The sequence below is a fragment of the Enhydra lutris genome, unplaced genomic scaffold, assembly GCF_002288905.1.
Source record: "Enhydra lutris kenyoni isolate GAN:26980312 unplaced genomic scaffold, ASM228890v2 scaffoldscaffold77, whole genome shotgun sequence".
Classification (NCBI taxonomy): Eukaryota; Metazoa; Chordata; class Mammalia; order Carnivora; family Mustelidae; genus Enhydra; species Enhydra lutris.
This window is the reverse complement of record NW_019154161.1, coordinates 1,760,119-1,777,132: the sequence shown is the minus strand read 5'-3', so window position 1 is coordinate 1,777,132 and position 17,014 is coordinate 1,760,119. Positions and strand designations below refer to the sequence as shown.

General features: G+C 55.8%; 2 protein-coding genes across 3 annotated transcripts; one reads left to right on the top strand and one right to left on the bottom strand.

Moving 5' to 3' along the window:
• The first annotated feature begins 1,312 nt into the window (after positions 1–1,312).
• Positions 1,313–6,699, top strand: LOC111160580 (acid phosphatase 4). Its single transcript, XM_022523775.1, has 12 exons — positions 1,313–1,417; positions 1,490–1,594; positions 1,667–1,753; positions 2,592–2,738; positions 3,049–3,147; positions 3,243–3,338; positions 4,097–4,229; positions 4,311–4,393; positions 4,861–4,985; positions 5,206–5,384; positions 5,463–5,575; positions 6,688–6,699. Exons 1-12 carry the CDS (start codon positions 1,313–1,315, stop codon positions 6,697–6,699), a joined length of 1,284 nt encoding a protein of 427 aa, XP_022379483.1.
• A 602-nt stretch (positions 6,700–7,301) lies between these two features.
• On the bottom strand, positions 7,302–13,690 carry LOC111160815 (Friend virus susceptibility protein 1-like). 2 transcript variants are annotated; one of them, XM_022524172.1, is made up of 4 exons: positions 13,662–13,690; positions 11,869–11,912; positions 9,400–9,443; positions 7,302–9,037 (listed from the first exon to the last, which is right to left on the bottom strand). In XM_022524172.1, exon 4 carries the CDS (start codon positions 8,976–8,978, stop codon positions 8,103–8,105), a length of 876 nt encoding a protein of 291 aa, XP_022379880.1. In that variant the 5' UTR covers positions 8,979–9,037; positions 9,400–9,443; positions 11,869–11,912; positions 13,662–13,690; the 3' UTR covers positions 7,302–8,102. The 2 variants fall into 2 exon arrangements, with proteins under 2 accessions (XP_022379880.1, XP_022379879.1); XM_022524171.1 differs by lacking the exon at positions 13,662–13,690 and having other exon boundaries at positions 11,869–13,643.
• Positions 13,691–17,014: the final 3,324 nt, after the last annotated feature.

Sequence of the window (17,014 nt, the reverse complement as noted above, 5' to 3'; positions counted from 1 at the left end):
GAGCCATGGGAGGCTGTGAACAGGGGAGGCACTGAGTCAGCTCTGACTGTCCGTGTCTTTGGAACAAGGAAGAGGCTGGAAGCTGGGAGGTGGCCCCAGGGAAAATTTTCTCCCACAGTCTGCCGGACTGAGGTTGAGAGGAGCAGCAGCTGAACTGGGCATTCCCATGAGTCTTGTCACTAGTGCTGGGGGGTGCAGGGTGGCAACTTGCCCACCTGTGGACCACAGGCACAGGGACAGCGCCAGAGACTCCAACCGTGTCCCCCCCAACCCCGGGTTCCCTGACTTTCACTCCACCAACCTTCCCGCTGGCATTATAGGCATCCAACTCTGTTTGTTACACCTTAGAACTAACTTCCCGGTTACCAGAAATACGGAGGCTAAAGAAACAAGTACAGTCAAAGGTCATCACCCATAGGTCCCATCTCTGTGAATTCTCCTCGCTAAATTCTCTGTAATCCCAAAATGCATGCCCTTTGCCTTCTCGTGGTCATTAGTGGACATGGGCAGAACGGCCAAAATTTTGAGTTGCTGGATACACACATGGTCCCAGGTGTGGTCCCAACGAGGTGACACTCTGCCCTTTGAACTCATTCATCCTCAAAGCAGCCTGTGAAGCACAGATGGCACTCATTCCCATTGTATGGATTTGATGAATGAGGAGGCACAGAGAGGTGCGTAACTTGCCCACAGGTGCACAGCTTGTAAAGGGGGTTTGAATCCCGCCAAGCCAAACCCGGGGTCTGGGTGTTCAACCACTGGGCTGCGCTGGCTGGGGCCAGCTGTGGGTGGCACCGGAAGCAGGTGACATCTCCACGAAGCCCAAGAGAGCTTCAAAGGGCGCCAACATTGAAGGGGTGAGAATAGGAAAAGACAGACTTAGGTTGTGGGGAAGGAGGAGAAGGCAGAGAATGTGTCTAGAATGCGGAGCTGGGTTGGGGGGGTGTCTCTGTCTCCTTTCGCACCCAGGTTAAGAGCCTCTGGTTCAAATCCCAGTTTTGCCACACACTGCCTGTGTTCCCTCAGGCAAATTACTGACCCTGCTGTACCTCGGTTTCCCCACCTGCACAATGGGGATGGTGAGAACGGAATCAGCCCCTGCCAGAGCTGCAGTGAAGATTAAACAGGTTGATCCACTGGCTAATCCAAGGCTGGCAAAGGCCCCGGGGGAGCCAGATCCCAGGAGGCCGCCTCGGCTCCTGGGGGAGGCATGCCGGGACCTGCTTTCCTGGGGGGTGCTGAGGCAGGGGTAATGGGCAGGTGGGGCTGCGGCGCGACGGTGGGCTGAGCTCAGCGTCTGGACTGTGCGGAGATGGCTGGGACAGGGTTTTGGGGCCTCCCCGCTGGACTTCTCCTGCTCCTGCCGCTGCTGCAGCCCCAGGCCCTGACCGAAGGACCCCTGGTGTTTGTGGCTGTGGTGAGGTTGTCCCCTGCCCTGGCCTGGCCTCTCCCCTCTCCCCGGCCAGCCCTGACCTGGTCCCGTCCCCAGGTGTTCCGCCACGGTGACCGGGCCCCGCTGGCCTCCTACCCCACGGACCCACACAAGGAGGCGATCGCAGCTGTGTGGCCGAGAGGCCTGGGACAGCTGACAGGGGTGAGAAGCCGGGGTGCGGGGGAGGAGTGGGTGGGGTGGTGAGGGGTCTGCTGAGGCTTCCTCTGTCCTCAGGAGGGGGTCCGCCAGCAGCTGGAGCTGGGACGGTTCCTGAGGAGCCGCTATGAGGCCTTTCTGAGCCCGGAGTACCGGCGGGAGGAGGTACTGCCAACGAGATGACCCTCGCCTGGCCTCCTGACCTCTCACCTCTGACCTCCACTGACTCCAACAGTTGGGCCTCCACCTCTGGCCTTTGACCCCCAATAACCTGACCTGCACCCCATATCTGATCCCTGACCTCCAAACCATCAGCTAACTCGCACTGACCTCTGACCTCTGACCCATCTCAACATGCGTCCCATGCTTCACCTCTGACTTCTGGGCTCCATCAACTCTGACTTTATTTCCTGGCCTCCCCTTCTGTCTTCAGACACCCACCAACTCCAACCAGACCTTCTGACCTCTGGTTTCTGACTCCAAAATTGACTGATTTTTTGACCGTCAGTGGTTCAATGTGCCCTCATGACTCCAGTGTTTGATCTCTGCCCTTTGTCAAATCTGATTTGTCTTTCCTACATCCTCCTCTGTCTTTTGACATCTCCCAATTAGGATCATTCCTCCTGACCTCTGACCTCTGATCCCTGATAGTCATGTTCTGAATTCTGGTCCCATGTCCTTCCAGCTCCCCTTTTAACCTTGAACTCCAACTTCCAGCCATCAGCAATTGTGATCTTCCTTTCTTTCACTGATGCAACTGACCCCTTTAATCCCACATGTTCGCCCAACTTCTGACCTCCAACCCCACTGCTCCTGACCTTGACCTCTGACTGTTGGTCCCACCTTCCAACATGGAAGACCAGACATTCCAGCTCACCCTGTGCTTTGCCGCCCAACACCTGACCTTCGACCCTGAACTGAATCTGAAGCTTTTAGTTTGATGCTGCAGCTAACCCCTGACCTGACATCGGGCCCCCTGCCTGCCTTCTCCCTGCCACCGCAGGTGTATGTTCGCAGCACTGACTTTGACCGCACGCTGGAGAGTGCTCAGGCCAACCTCGCAGGGCTGTTCCCTGAGGCCGCCCCCGGACGCCCAGAGGCTGCCTGGAGGCCCATCCCGGTGCACACAGTGCCCGTCACCGAGGACAAGGTCAGGGGGTTGGACAGGTGCAGGGGGGTGGGACGGATGGAGTGAGACCGAGACCCCTAGGTGTGGGGAGCCAGTGATTGGGAGAGGCAGCCTGTGCTGGCTGGGAGCAGTGAGACCTGCCCTGCGACAGAGCTGTTTAGGTAGGTGGCTCATGGATGGCGTGAGCCGCCATCCCCATGCTGTGCGGCCAGATTTGGGAGAGACCGCACATTTTGAAAAGAGAGATTTGGACGAGGGCTCCACAGCCCCAGCTCCCGCACTGCGACTGCGGGGTCCCAGTCACGCTGTCCTGAGCCTCAGTTTCCCCCAGCTGCTGAGGTTCCCCATGCGCAGTTGTCCCCGATACCATGAGCTGCTAAGAGAGGCCACAGAGGCGGCGGAGTACCAGACTGCCCTGGAGGGCTGGACCGTGAGCTGGGCCAGCGGGGCGGGCAGGGAAGGGTGTGGGGCGGGGGCGGGGGGCGGTGGCGGCCGGTTGGACTCACCCAGGTTCCGTGCACCCAGGACTTCCTGACTCATCTGGAGAATGTCACCGGGCTGTTGTTGGTTGGAGAGCCGCTCCGCAGGGCATGGAAGGTTCTAGACACACTGATATGCCAGGTGAGCCCCTGCCCCATCCACCTGGCCGAGTGATTAAGGGCACCTGGATTCAAATCCCAGCTTTGCTGCTCACTATCTGCGTTCCCTCAGGCAAGTCACTTAATTCTTGGTGCCTCAGTTTGCCCATCTGCACAGTGGGGATACCAACAGCGCTTGGGGTTTCTGGGAAGATGAAAACGGGTTAATCCACGCGATGTGCTTAGAACAGTGCCTGGCATGCAGGCTTGCAGGAATGCTTGAGGCTATGTGTTTGCTGTTCCTCCTCTGTTAGATCTCTTGTGGGAAAGGCTCCCACACCCAGAACTTGGGCAGCAGGGACCGACCGGAACCGGTGTGATGCTCTTCAGATAGATAGCCTTTGCTTAGCCCATTCCGTAAGAATTACCCTAGTTGCACGGTGGGAATAGCAACGTGTGTGATTAAGGGGGCTGCCCAGCCCCCACTGGATGTATTCTGAGGGAGATGGTATTGCCACCGTGGGAACCTTCTAGATTCCAAAACGTCTGACGTTTGAAACACCCCTGGCTCCTTGCGTGGGGGCTCCTGGGCTGTGGCGTGATGGTCATTATTATTGTTAATTAATGATGGCTATTGGCCATGATTTCCTGACCAGACCCAGCCCATGAGGGGTTTGTCAGAGGGGTGGGAGAGAGGACTGCAGCTCGGGGGGATAGCACAAATACTGGGAGGGCCTGAGGGGAGCATGACAAGCTCAGAATGTCCCAGTCACTTTGTCTTCTCTCCCTGTCTCCCTCCAGCAAGCCCATGGTCTTCCCCTCCCATCCTGGGCCTCGCCGAAAGTCCTACGGACCCTAGCCCAGATCTCAGCTTTGGATATTGGGGCCCACGTGGGTCCACCCCGGGCAGCCGAGAAGGCCCAGCTGACAGGGGGTGAGGTGTGGGGCTGGGAGGCTGGGAGGCCAAAGCGCCTTCCTTTGGGCGATTCTCAGCACTCTGTTCTTGCCCTCTCAGGGATCCTGCTGGATGCCATCCTTGCCAACTTCTCTCGGGCCCAGCACCTGGGGCTGCCCCTCAAGATGGTTATGTACTCAGCTGTGAGTCTTTGGGGAGGGAGGCAGTGCCACGTGGGCACAGGGATGGGGGGATGTCAGATGGCAATGTGGATGGTCAGGAAGAGCTGGTGGGGTGGTCTCAATGGAACTCCAGCCCACTGCTTTGGGTAACTCATATCTCCAAACTGTACTCTCAGACCATATCACTAGAGGTATGCAGTCTGAAAGGAGGGAGGTGGTGTTATAAGAGAATCTGGCTCTTCTGGAAAGACAAGCTGTTTAACTGAGCTGCCCATTCATATTTTTACATCTATTTGACCAATGTTCATTAAATGATTCCCTGTAACAGGTGGGACTGCCTCCAGGGTGAGCTGATTTGGGGGGGGAGGGTTGGTTCTAAGAGATCGGGGGGGGGGCATCTGGGAGGAAGCCAGATGCACAAGTCTAGAGTTCAGGAGAGGGGAGACATCAAAAGAGGAGCGTGTCTCAGCCCTGGGATCCACCTGCAGCACGACAGCACCCTGCTGGCCCTCCAGGGAGCCCTGGGTCTCTATGATGGGCACACCCCACCATATGCTGCCTGCCTCGGCTTTGAATTCCGGAGGCGCCTCGGGGACCCGGATGAAGATTCTGGGTAAGGAGAGGGCAGTGCCCGGGAATGGGCGGGACAGGACTGTCTCAAGAAGAGATGGGGTCCCAGGCAGAGGGGGATTTGTGTGGGATGGCTCAAGGAGGTTGATAACGTAGGAATCAGGAGTCCAGTGTCTCCACTAGGCTACTTCCCTCCAGATTTAAGTCAGTGGCGGGGGAGGTAAGGAGGGATCTGGGTGCCATCACCTCCTGTCTTCCTCCAGGAATGTCACCATCTCCCTCTTCTACCGCAACGACTCCACCGGACTGCCCCTGCCCCTCAGCCTCCCTGGGTGCCCAGGCGCCTGCCCGCTAGCCCGCTTCCGCCAGCTCACTGCCCCGGCCCGGCCTCCAGCTCACGGGGTCCCCTGCCACGGCTCCCATGAGCCTGCCACCCCCGCAGGTGATGGCCACTGGCGTTGGGGTGGGAGTGTGGGGGGGCCCAGGTCCCGAGACTCACACTCCCATGTTCTCCCCACAGCCACTGTGGTGCCCCTGCTGGCTGGGGCTGTGGCAGTGCTGGCCGTGCTCAGTGTGGGGCTGGGCCTGCTGGCCTGGAGACCCAGCTGCCTGCGGGCCTGGGGGGGGCCCTGTGTGAGCTGGGAACCCGGGCACCCCCTCCTCCACAGCTGGCATTGCACCCCAACATGTCTGCTCACCCACTGCTTTGGCTTCCGTGATTACTGTGCGCGCCTGTTCCTGCGGGAGACGGGGCGGCGGGGCTCTCCGACCAGGAAGCTGCAGGCAGTTGCGCGTGTGATCGTGTCGTGGGTGTGTGCCAGGGTGGCTTGTGTATGTTTGGCTCCTGTGTCTACACATTCATGTGTGCTTCTGCACTTCTACACAGGAGCACGGAGACTCACGTTGGTGCCTATGTGCATGCGTCCCTGTGACACATTTCCACGCGTACGTGTGTGCTGGCGCACGTGGGGCTGCTGTGTGTGGGTGTGTTCCTGGGTCTCCATACAAGCCGGGAGTATATGCTACACCAGCGCACGTGGGGCTACGGGTTTGTAGGTGTGCGCCTGCTCAGGTCACACACCTTGTGGAGACGCGGCTCCTGGGAGCCAGTCTGGCTCTGCTGACCCTTGCAGGCTCTCGGTGCTGTAGGGACTGGTGTCACCTTTTCCCCCAACTTCTGGGCATGGGGTGGGTCAGGCCTGCCGTGTAGCAGGAGGGCCTTCTGGCAGTGCCAGGTCCGGAGCCGTGGGCAAGCCTGAGGTGGGCTCTGAGCCACCAGCCTCTCTGCTCCTACCTCGCTTGGCAAACCCAGAACCCCAATTCATCAGACCCCACAACCCCGGCCATTAACCTCCCGGGAACCGGCACAGCAGGGGGGGCTGAGAACGGCACTCAGGGCTGCGGCGCGACGGTGGGGGGGCAGGGGTGTGGAGTGGGGGTCTGCAGTAGCATCCACTGGCTGCCACGTAGCCAAATGAACCAAAGTGGAACATCCCGGCCGCGGCCGCGGCTCAGGGTCTCTGGCCAGGCACAGCTGGTCAGAGTAGGCGGGCCTCCCCTCATTGCAAGCACAGCTTGTGACGGCATCAAGACTCACGCCGCCCTGCACACCTGCTAGTGAACAGCGGGCTCGTTCGTGTGTTCCCACACCTAACCACTCAACCTGCAAGGGGAGGGGCACACTCCCACCACGCGCCAAGTGCCGAGTGGCCCGAGTGTGCGGCACCAGCCCCCCGCCCCCGCAGCCATACCCCTAGCGTGTGGCACCGATGGTCACGCCAGTGTTGTCTGTGGGGAGCCCAGTGTGCAAGTGCCCATCAGTTAGGGTAGCTAGAGGTGGTCAGAGATGGGGGGGGGGTTCTACAGAGAGAAGCTACTCCTAGCCACCAGGACCCCAAACTTCTACCTGGGGGGTAATAAGGCCCAGGGCCCTCAGACTGGGGCCAGCAGCCCTAGAGTCTGTACAACTTAGAAAAGCTCGAGACCGTCTTTCATGCCCGTCCCTGGGTGGGGGCTCAGCTCTATCAATGTCCACACTTCCCTGCCCATCACTGCCCCTGGAGGTACGGAGCGATCACAGGGCCCCTGAGTGTCTTCATGAGCTTCCGGGGGAGAGCTGGTGGTGGGGAGAAGCCTCTTCTTGCTTAGAGATTCGGACCCGAAGTTCTAGCAGGTTCCCCTACCCTGTTCTGAGTGACCCCAGTAGGGGCCCAGCCTTCTCAGCATACTGGGATGGCCCAAGGAGATGGGGGCTTTCCTAGGGCCACAGTGCAAGATCCTTACCCTCCCCCAGGAGGGTTCTGGATTCCCACCAGGATCAAGTCACAACCCTGCCCAGACACCAAGGTCCACACACAGCAATGCTCATGCTATTTAATGAGTCCCATGTGCCCAGTATGGCCTGCCAGCGTGGCCGGCTGTCCTCACAAAGCTGTGAGTCTTGGCCCCAACATCTTTAATCCAGATGTGACAGACACTGGCTAGAGGTCATACATCTGCCTATGGGACTGCTGCTTCTCCAGGTGAGCAAAGAGCGGAGGTCCACTTTAAATGGGAAAGGAATTGCAAAACAGTAATAAAAAAGTCTTAAGGGGAAAAAACATTCCAAGAGAAAGGAGCATCTCTAAAATCAAAATGTTGCACGTGCTTTAAATCATTAGGTAAAAACACTGCTTTTAAAAATACCTTAAAAAAGGTACAAACTTCAAGGTGCTTTCACGTCAATGGGCTGTGGGGTCTCCCCACTTGGCCTGTAGTGCTTAGGGGGCCCGTGTGGCCAAGGGGTGGGTGCCCGCCCACCCACTGTGCCAATTGGGCTGAAATGTAACAGACTAAAAGGGAACAGGTCATGCCCCAGGGGAATGAGGCACCTAGGGCCACCGGCTGGCTCACCTGCCTCCACTGCTCTGGCTGGTGACACCTGTGGGGTGGCTGGGGGCAAGGACAGTCCCCTCTTGTGGGAACCTCAAATACAGTAACAGTGCGGCCTGCCGTGGGGAGGCCGGAGACCAGGCAGATGGGCCATCCCTCGGTCTACGATGCGGGGGGTTGCGGTGGGTAGGTGGAGCCAGAGGCACTGGCTCCGACTTTTGTGTTTCCCCTGGAATCCAGCCTCCCTCTGCTACGGAGTCCCATTGAGAAGACCATGGCCGGGGGAGGCCTAGTCATGGTGCACGGGCACAGGCGGCTCCTCCCCACAGGCCTGGTCTGAGTAGGGTGGAGGTGGCGGCTGCTCGTCCCCCAGCATGTAGGCTGGGTGGCTGCGGCTACGCTTGGCCTCTTTGATGTACAGCTCCAGGAGCACCTTGGTGGGCTGCTTGTCCACCGTCTCCTTGGGCACGCCATGGCTCAGCAGCCAGCCCGTGAGGTCTTTGCGCGTCGGGTTGGGCCCCAACATGAGCTTGGCGCGGCCCGGCTGGCTCTGACGCCAGAGCAGGCCCACGTCGGCGATGGTCTGGATCTCCATCACCGCCTCCAGCACCGTCATGCCCTTGACCAGCAGGCTGACCAGCGAGAGCCGCAGCTCCGAGGGTGCGGCCGTCAGCAGGCGCCGCTGGAGGCCCTGCGTGAAGGGCACGTCCTCAGGCGCTGGCCTCAGCCCCTGCTCGCCTGCGGGAGGCGAGGGCGGCTCGCGGTAGATCCAGTCCAGCATGCCCAGCTCACGTACCAGCTGGATGCCCTCCTCCATGGTGGTCCAGGGTCGGAAGGGCAGCTCGGTAGCCTCGAAGTGCAGGAAAGATTCCCAGCGCTGGCGCCAGGCCAGCAGCAGCCACGTGAGCAGTGACTTGCAGCCGCCCCGCAGGGTCTTACAGCGGTAGTTGAAGATGGCATCGCTGGTCAGGTCGCCCAGCAGGGCCAGCTCTCCAGAATTCAGGGACAGGGCCGAGCCCCCCTGGTCATACACGCGCAGGATCCAGGTGATCATGAGCTCGTTGGGGTTCTGCTTGAAGCGCCGTGAGATGGCCAGGAGCTCAGTGTACGTGTAGTAACGGTCCCCCCGCCTTATCTGGGTGAGTGCCAGTGCTCTCTCCGCCATGGTCACGGCTGTCCCCTGCAGGCAACAGCAGGAAGCCCGGAGGGGCGCCGCAGCAGGACCTTTAGGGAAGGACAGAGGTCATCAATGGGAAAATAGCCACACCCTCCAGCACCTCCCCAGAGTGGGACCCCTCAGATCCCCAGGTGTCAAAGGTCCTGGGGGGCACTGTGTCCTCAGGGGAGGTCAGAGCCCAGTGCTGAACATCATGGGGGTCCCAGGCACAGCCCCTGCAAAAGCCCTGGCAGTCCGCGTCACTGCAACCTCTCCTGTACCCACCTCCCCCCACCCCCTCCCCTCAAAGGCACACTGTGAAGACAAGTGACTCCAGAGCTCAGCATTTGCTTTCATAGGATGAGCATCTACAGATCTTACAACAGTTATCATGGTATTAATAGTAAGAGAGACCTGCTTCTGTTCTTACCAAGCACAGGGATGGTGCGGCTGTTTGATTCCTGGAGGAACCACCTGCAGACGGGAAGGGGTCAGGGAGGGAAGAGCGGGTCAGTGGGGCACGGGACAGCCATGGCCCTCCATCCCTCCCTCTCCAGAGTGGGGGCCCCTCAGATCCCGCCGGGTGTCAAAGGTCCCGGGGGGGGCATCTTGTCCTCAGGAGAGGTCAGAGCCCAGTGCTGGGCATCATGGGGGCCCCGGGTACCCTTTGTCTCCTCCTCACTCAGGTCCCAGAGCCACCTGCTGTGGGAGGCCACAGTTAAGGCTTGAGACGAGAACCAAACCAGGCCCTGACTTGTGCCTCCTTTAAAGGCTGAATAGCCGAACAAAAGGCTTAGGTCGATAAAGTCGAGTAGCACTGAGAAGGGGTCGGTGCTATGTGTTGCGCGCTCGCCTATGTGACATCCCACACGTTCGCTAGTCAGATAGAGACGGTTTGGCCGGGGTCAGAAATTCTTGGCTGGTCCTTGCTGTCCTTGCACGGGCTACAGACTACACTACTGTTAAGACTGAGCTGTGCTCGCATAAACTATGTCTTGAGTGGCCTTGAAGTCAGTACATCTGGCGCTAGAGGGTCTGCTACTGGTGCTTGGGAAACAGATAATGGGAAAGCTTGAAGGATTTTCTGTGCATGTTGCAAACTCTCTAGTAATCAGCTAAAAATAGACACTTTTCTTATGATTGTTTCTGTTAGCTATAAAATGCCTCACAGCCTTGAATAAAACTGGCACTATTGGACATCCTCCTTGGTGCTCCTCCTGCCCCCATCTCTTTGTCTCTTAATTTCTTTTCAGCATCCTCTTACCCTCACGTTCCTGGTCGATTTGCCGCACCGGCTGCGACAACCTGCCTCCAGTCCTAAGGCGGCGGGGGGCGGGGGTGGATGACAGACAAGAGCTCATCCAGGTGGGACAAATGACTGATACGTGGCCATTGAGGCACCAAGGAGCAAGCCCCCATCACGTGCCTTTTGATGCCATACTTCCCCCCACACCAATGCAACTGACTACAGCATCCCCCCGCCCCGCCACACCCAGGGGTGCTTCTCCTCCTGGAAAAGAGATTTGCCTGACAGACCCATGGGGGGACGGGGGCCTCCCTCCTGTGCTCAACTCCAAGGAGCCCCTACTGGAAACACCCCATGTCTGCTCTGCCTGTACCTCACGTTCCTCCCCCGACCCGCACCTCTTCCAAAGCCTCCAGTTTTGCTCTCATCTCCCCTCACCTGTCCTTGCTGAACAAATGGAAACTTCCTACTCCACTTTCCCAGAAATTCCCTCTTAGCGGCAATGAACGCTCTGCAGGGGGATACCCCAGGCGAAGAGCCCCGGTCCTCAGATACTCGTGATCTGAAATCTGAGCTCACTTATCACAGAAAAGTAGCTTCTTCTCCCTGAAGTGCAGTCAGGAAGAGTGGAAACCTCCAAGGACACCAGAACACACTTGCGGTTCTGTTCCCAACAGAAAAGAGTGTCCTAGAGCCAAGAACACTTGTTTCTTTTCTGATAACAGGTCTCTACACCCATTTTAGGATTTAGCTTTTTGAAACACTTGAGCAACATTCTCCAGATAAAGGGTCCCTTTAGACAATGGTTACTGTGTAAATCAAGGGTAACTTTAATAACTGTAGCAGCTTGGGGCGCCTGGGTGGCTCAGTGGGTTAAGCCGCTGCCTTCTGCTCAGGTCACGATCTCAGGGTCCTGGGATCGAGTCCTGCATCGGGCTCTCTGCTCAGCAGGGAGCCTGCTTCCCTCTCTCTCTGCCTGCCTCTCTGTCTACTTGTGATCTCTGTCAAATAAATAAATAAAATCTTAAAAAAAAAACAAAACTGTAGCAGCTTATAGGTAAAGGATTCTGGGGAGCTAAGCTCTGCTTCAAAGTACAAGGTATTCAACCTACAAAACCCTCAGTATTAACAATGATAAATGTTGCCAGCTTCTTTTGTTCTGCTGACCTTGCAAATTAGATTTCTGGTTAGCCCCTTTCTTTGAAACCCATATATAGGTTTATGTTTTCTTCCATAATCCATGTATTCTCCATCTAATTCAACTGCTACCTTTTGAAGATGGGAAACATCACTGCTACCCTCTCCCCCTGACCTTTCCCCAACTGCACAGAGGACTCAGGCCCAGATGTTCCTCAAGTGTGGTGCCTACTCTACAGATTTAGAAACTGAGGCTCAGGAGACCAATCACTTGTCTAGCTCTCCAAGCCCATGAACAGCAGAGCTGGGATGTGGACCAAGGCCCATTCTGGCTACACATCCACGGCTGTAAATGAACAGGGATTTGCATGGGGATCTGCATCCCCAGCACAAACGCTGGCCCATAAACATGTCGGCACTCCAGAGAGATGTGAAGTCACGTCACTCCAAATTAAGGTATTTTAGACTGGGAGGGGGGAAGCAGGTGGGTCAGGGAGTGGAAGCAAAGGTTCTCACCAAGATGAGGTCGTAGTGGGTGGTCCCTCAGCTTGAAGATACACCTGTAACACAGAAAGGATGTAGGGAAGGTGGAGGAACAAACAGTCTTGGGGGAGGCGTGGTGGTCCAGAGACATCCAAATCAGGGCCTCTCAGATCCCCAGGTGTCAAAGGTCCTGGGGGGCACTGCATCCTCAGGGGTGATAGGAGCCCAGTGCTGGACATCATGCGAGCCCTGGTCCCCAAAGCAACCACATCCCAAGGCCACTCACCTTCAGGAACAGAGGCCAGATTAACTGCACTCAAGAGACTGGGAAACACAAAACCCATCAGGAAGGTATGAAAGCCCTCAACTCTCCCTATGGAGACACACCATACTCCACTTCCCCAGTGTCACAGGTCCACAGGGGACTGTCCTCAAACCCACTACACATGGAGAAACCCCGGTGTCTACCAGTCCTTGCCCCATTTTACAGATTTTCAGCATTGGCTCTACTTGCTAGTACCCGAAGCAATGAAAGCTGCTAGGGTACACATCCATCCCTTGAAAGAACCTATTGGGAGAGTAAAAGGAGGGAGCTATTCTAGGAAAAACAAAACAAAACAAAACAAAATAACCCTAAGCTATAAGCAGCATATGCAATGACCGGAGACCCTTTACTGCAACCATTCTGGAACAAACCTGCTGAGGAAGACATTTTGGAGACGACTTTGAAACCACAAATACGATATAAAGTGTTAACTATTTTCGATGAAATTAAAAACGTGCCTTCAAAACACAAGGAAAGCAAACATGGCAAAACGTTACAACTTTAACTTTGGTGGCATTCCCAGCAGCCTGAGGATTTTAATGATAAAAAGTGAAAGAGAAATACATCGGACAACAGCGACAGAGGGCGCGCCAGTGATGGAGTTGAAAAATCCTTTTACTTGTGGCGCGGCCACCGTTAGGATCAAGTCAATGATTTTCCAGATGGTTGCCCAAAGGGAGGAGAAACTCAGAGAGGATTTTTGGTGGGTCGTGGTGGGGAGACAGATGATCAGCCACCTGCCACGGGGCCGGGTCTTCTCCGGAATCAGGAAACCAAGGGATGTCCAAGACCCCAAGGACCAATGAGCCCAGAAGTCACGTTTCACGAGACTGATGCATGGAGTGAACACAAACTCCTGATACCTGGACGGACCGTGTCAGAATGATTCGTGAGGGTAAACAAAGGCCCCACTTGCTTACTCCTAAAACCACACCTACATGGTTCTCAGAAACAACCCAGTAATTCATTTCGAGACTCTGCTCCGCCTCATTCCTTAGAAATCCCCACCCCCCCATAACCTTTGTGCTAGGCTGTACAAAATGCCAGCCACGTGCAATCGAAAAAACAGCGACTGCCTAAGGAAAACAAATGTAGCTAACACAGGGGTGGAAAACCTAAGAAAAACTCAGGGTCACACGCGCTCCCCAGCCCTCCCAGCCCCCCAAGATAAACGGACAAGATGGCGGAGCCCTGCAACGTGGGAAAGAGATGGCGCAGCCAGGCAGCGGTACAAAGGCACGCTAGCTCTGGGAGTCTTCATTCGCTCCGGCGGCAGGAGTCCTCCCCACTCCGAGCGCCCTTTGCAAAGGGTGCCCGCCCCGCAAAGAACCCTAGGCTCGCCTCGGAATGCGCGCCGGGGTCTCACAAGGGCCCAGACCCCTTTCACGCGACGAACTGGCCGCCTCGCCGCAGCCCTGGGGCACCTCCTGACAGGGGCGACCCAGATCCCAAAGCCCAGACGCGCGACCGGAATGAAGCCAAAGGGGCAAAAACACCTCACCCGTCCCTCAGCCTCTCCAAAGCGTGCGCGGGTGGCCTCGCGTCCCGCTTTATAGTGCGCGCCGCTCGCCCGGGCCCACCGCGCGCGCCAGCCCGGGCTCCGCCCCGAGGCGTCCAGCACACGCGCCGGTGTCGGAAATCCAACTTTGGCGCTTGGGAAAGCGAATAATGGCTATTCTCGCAAAATCTTCCTGAACAGACAACAGAATGTTGTCCCTGGAGTCGGCGAAAAGGATCAGCGGGATAGCGGGCCCCGTTATCCTGTCACGAGAGTCAGGCAATTCTGAGGACAGCCCCAAAGGCGGGCTGAAAAGGGGCAGGACCCCGAATGCGGCCGGAGACGGACCGCGAGGCAACTGGAATTGCCAGCGGGGCAGGGGCGCCAGCCCTGGGCACAAGGGGCGGGGCCCACCCTGACGAAGTCCCTGCGCAGGGCGGGGGCGGGGCCAGCGCGGAGATTGACAAGGACGTTCTGAGGCGGTGCTCGCGTGGCGCAGAATGAGAGGCTGGTCCTGAGCTGCGAAAGGAGGGGTTGGTCTCTGGACACCCGGGCTGGAATCCTGGACATCTGGATCAAAGGGAGGAGGACGCTGGGGGCCTGCAATCCTGGGCTGAGTGAGGGCCGGATCCCCTGCCCTCAACCCCCACCCCCAGTCTAGATGATCTAAGACCTGGGGGCTTGGATTCTTCGTAGTGTTGGAGCTCTGGGGAGTGTCTTTCAACTTAAAATGGTTGTAATGTAAGGGCCTGTTCAGCCAGAGCAGCCCCACCCCGTTGAACTGCCATTTTGCTGTAAAGCTTAAATTGACCTTGCCCCCCGCCCACCGGAACTTATTTAAAAGCAAGTCCGGGATGGGGCGCCTGGGTGGCTCATCGGGTTGAAGCCTCTGCCTTTGGCTCAGGTCATGATCCCAGCGTCCTGGGATTGAGCCCCACATCGGGCTCTCTGCTCCGCGGGGAGCCTGCTTCCCCCTCTCTCTCTGCCTGTCTCTCTGCCTACTTATGATCTCTGTCAAATAAATAAATAAATAAATAATCTTATAAAAAGAAAAATTTAAAAGCAAGTCCGGGAAAACAGTCCCAGGTAACAAAGTCCAAATACAAGGGTGGGTCAGGCCAGGTGGAGGTATTCAATCAGTGGGGGCGCATACTGTCTCCTAGCTACCAAGGAGTATGGGCCCCCACCCTTTGGGAGCCTTTTGGCGCCAATCCTAACCAAGGTGTGATAGGCTGGTTCAAATGTCTACTAGGGTAAATTGTAATTCAGTTGGTCACCTAGCATCACTGTGGAGTTTCCTGTGGGTGTTACAATCTCATTGGCCACCTGTGTGTGGCCAGGCCCAACCACATGGCCTTTGCTTTATAAAAGTTAGTCTGGAAAGCAGGGAGGGGTGGTCCTCTCTGTAGGGGCGGTCCCCAACCAGTCTGTTTGACGGTCGGTCTGATTCCTGATGCTTGGCGCGAAATAAAGCTTTGCTTGACCTTCGCTTTGTATCAGTCTTGCTCCTTTAATCACGGACCCATTATTGGGGTACCCAACTTTTGGGGAACCCAACAGTAAACATTTTTTTCTTTTCAAAGATAAAAAATGAAACTTTCCGCTTCAAATCCAACCCACTCACCAGAGTTGCCACTGTTGATGTGGTGTAGACTTTTTACTTTATGGCTGTACCCACGCATACAAGTATTGTGGGTAATAATGTTTCCCGCCCCTCCTCCACTCTGTCCCATAAATAGTCCCCCTGCCCATCAGTACATATAGAGTGACCTCATTCCTTAAACAGAGGCAAAGTATTCCCTTCTGGAGTGGAACACACATTGTCTCCCTTGTCATTTGGATTGTTTTCTTCCAATGAAGTTTATGGTCTGAAGTAAAAGAGACCTACACCCTTCTGTTAAGAAAATGAGACATTCCCTTCACTGGATTTTGCCTCACTCAGAATAGAGCAAAGCCCTCATTGTGGCTCACAAAGGCCAGAGTGAACTGTCTCCTGGTCCCCCTCTGCCCCTGCCCCCCCTCCCTTTCTCAGGGCTTCCCTAGTCTTCTTGGAGCCTGCCAAGGATGGACATTTGTACCTCAGGACCTTTGCACTTGTTGCTCCCTCTGTCAGGAATCCTTTCCCTCAGTCTATCCCCAAGGCTCCCCCCTCTTCAGTCATGTGTCTGCGCAGATGTCACCTTGGCAAGGAGACCCCACCCCTTCCCAGACCTGTCTTTCTTCCCCTCTTTTATTTTTCCTCATAACACTTATCCCTAACATATCTCTTTGTGGGCATATATTTTTGCCTCTCTGACAAAATGTCAAGCCATAAAAACAAGGATTTGTGGCTAGTTTGATCACTGCTATCGATCCAGTGTCTGCCACATAGTTGAAGCTCAATTTACATTAAAGATGAAGATAATTTGAGAGCCTTTTGTGGGAAAGAAGTGGCAGGATTATTTTAGTAACCCTTAAAGAACACAAACTATGGACTAGGTGTTATGTTAAATTCTATCTAAGTTGAAGTACTATCATTACCCCCATTTTACAGATGAGGAAACAGACCCAGATGGTTCAATACCTGGGCACAGGTCACAGAGCTAATAAGTGGCAGAGCCTACCCTCAACCCTTCCAGCTTAACCACTGTGTGAAAGGGAAGTAGAGGGGTCCCCCTGGTTGAGAACCTGGAAAGGGACCCAGGCAATGAAATAAAATCTGTACTTGAGTTTCAACCCTACCCCTGCTCAGCAAATAACTCTGAGAGCAAAAATATGTCCATCAAACAACCTTAAAGATAGGTATATAGGTAAATAGACATTTTTTTTTTTTTTAAAGAACAGCTCTGTGTTGGGGGATGGTTAGGGGAGAAGAGGAGGTCACGATGGGGGGCTGCTGGGAAAAGCAGGAGGCAAAGTGCGGGTGCAGAGAGAATTTGCTTCAGAAGGGGCACATTACTGGCATTCATGAAAGTAAAAGATAAAGCCTTGAGAGCCTGTAGAGACTCAGCTATCCAACAAATATTGATCGGCATCATCTGTATGATGCCAGGAACCGTTGGCTCAGTCTCTTTGTTGACCTTGTGCCTTGCATCTCTTTCTCCTGAGTTCCTTCCCTTACCTGTCCCTCTACTCCAGAGGGCCCAAGGAGGGGGGCATTTCTACAGGACACTTAACAATATACTGAGCTAGGAGAATATTCTGGGCAAGAAATACAGATTGTTTAGATATACTAATTATTAATCTGAGTGGGGGGATTCAGAGGGGACTGAAAAGGCAAAACTCTCAGAGGGGGGGAGGGCTAGAGAGCAGGGTTGTCAGGTACTTGGCAGAGAGCCATGGAGACAGGCCTGGAGAGGTGGAGTCATTCCCGCGTC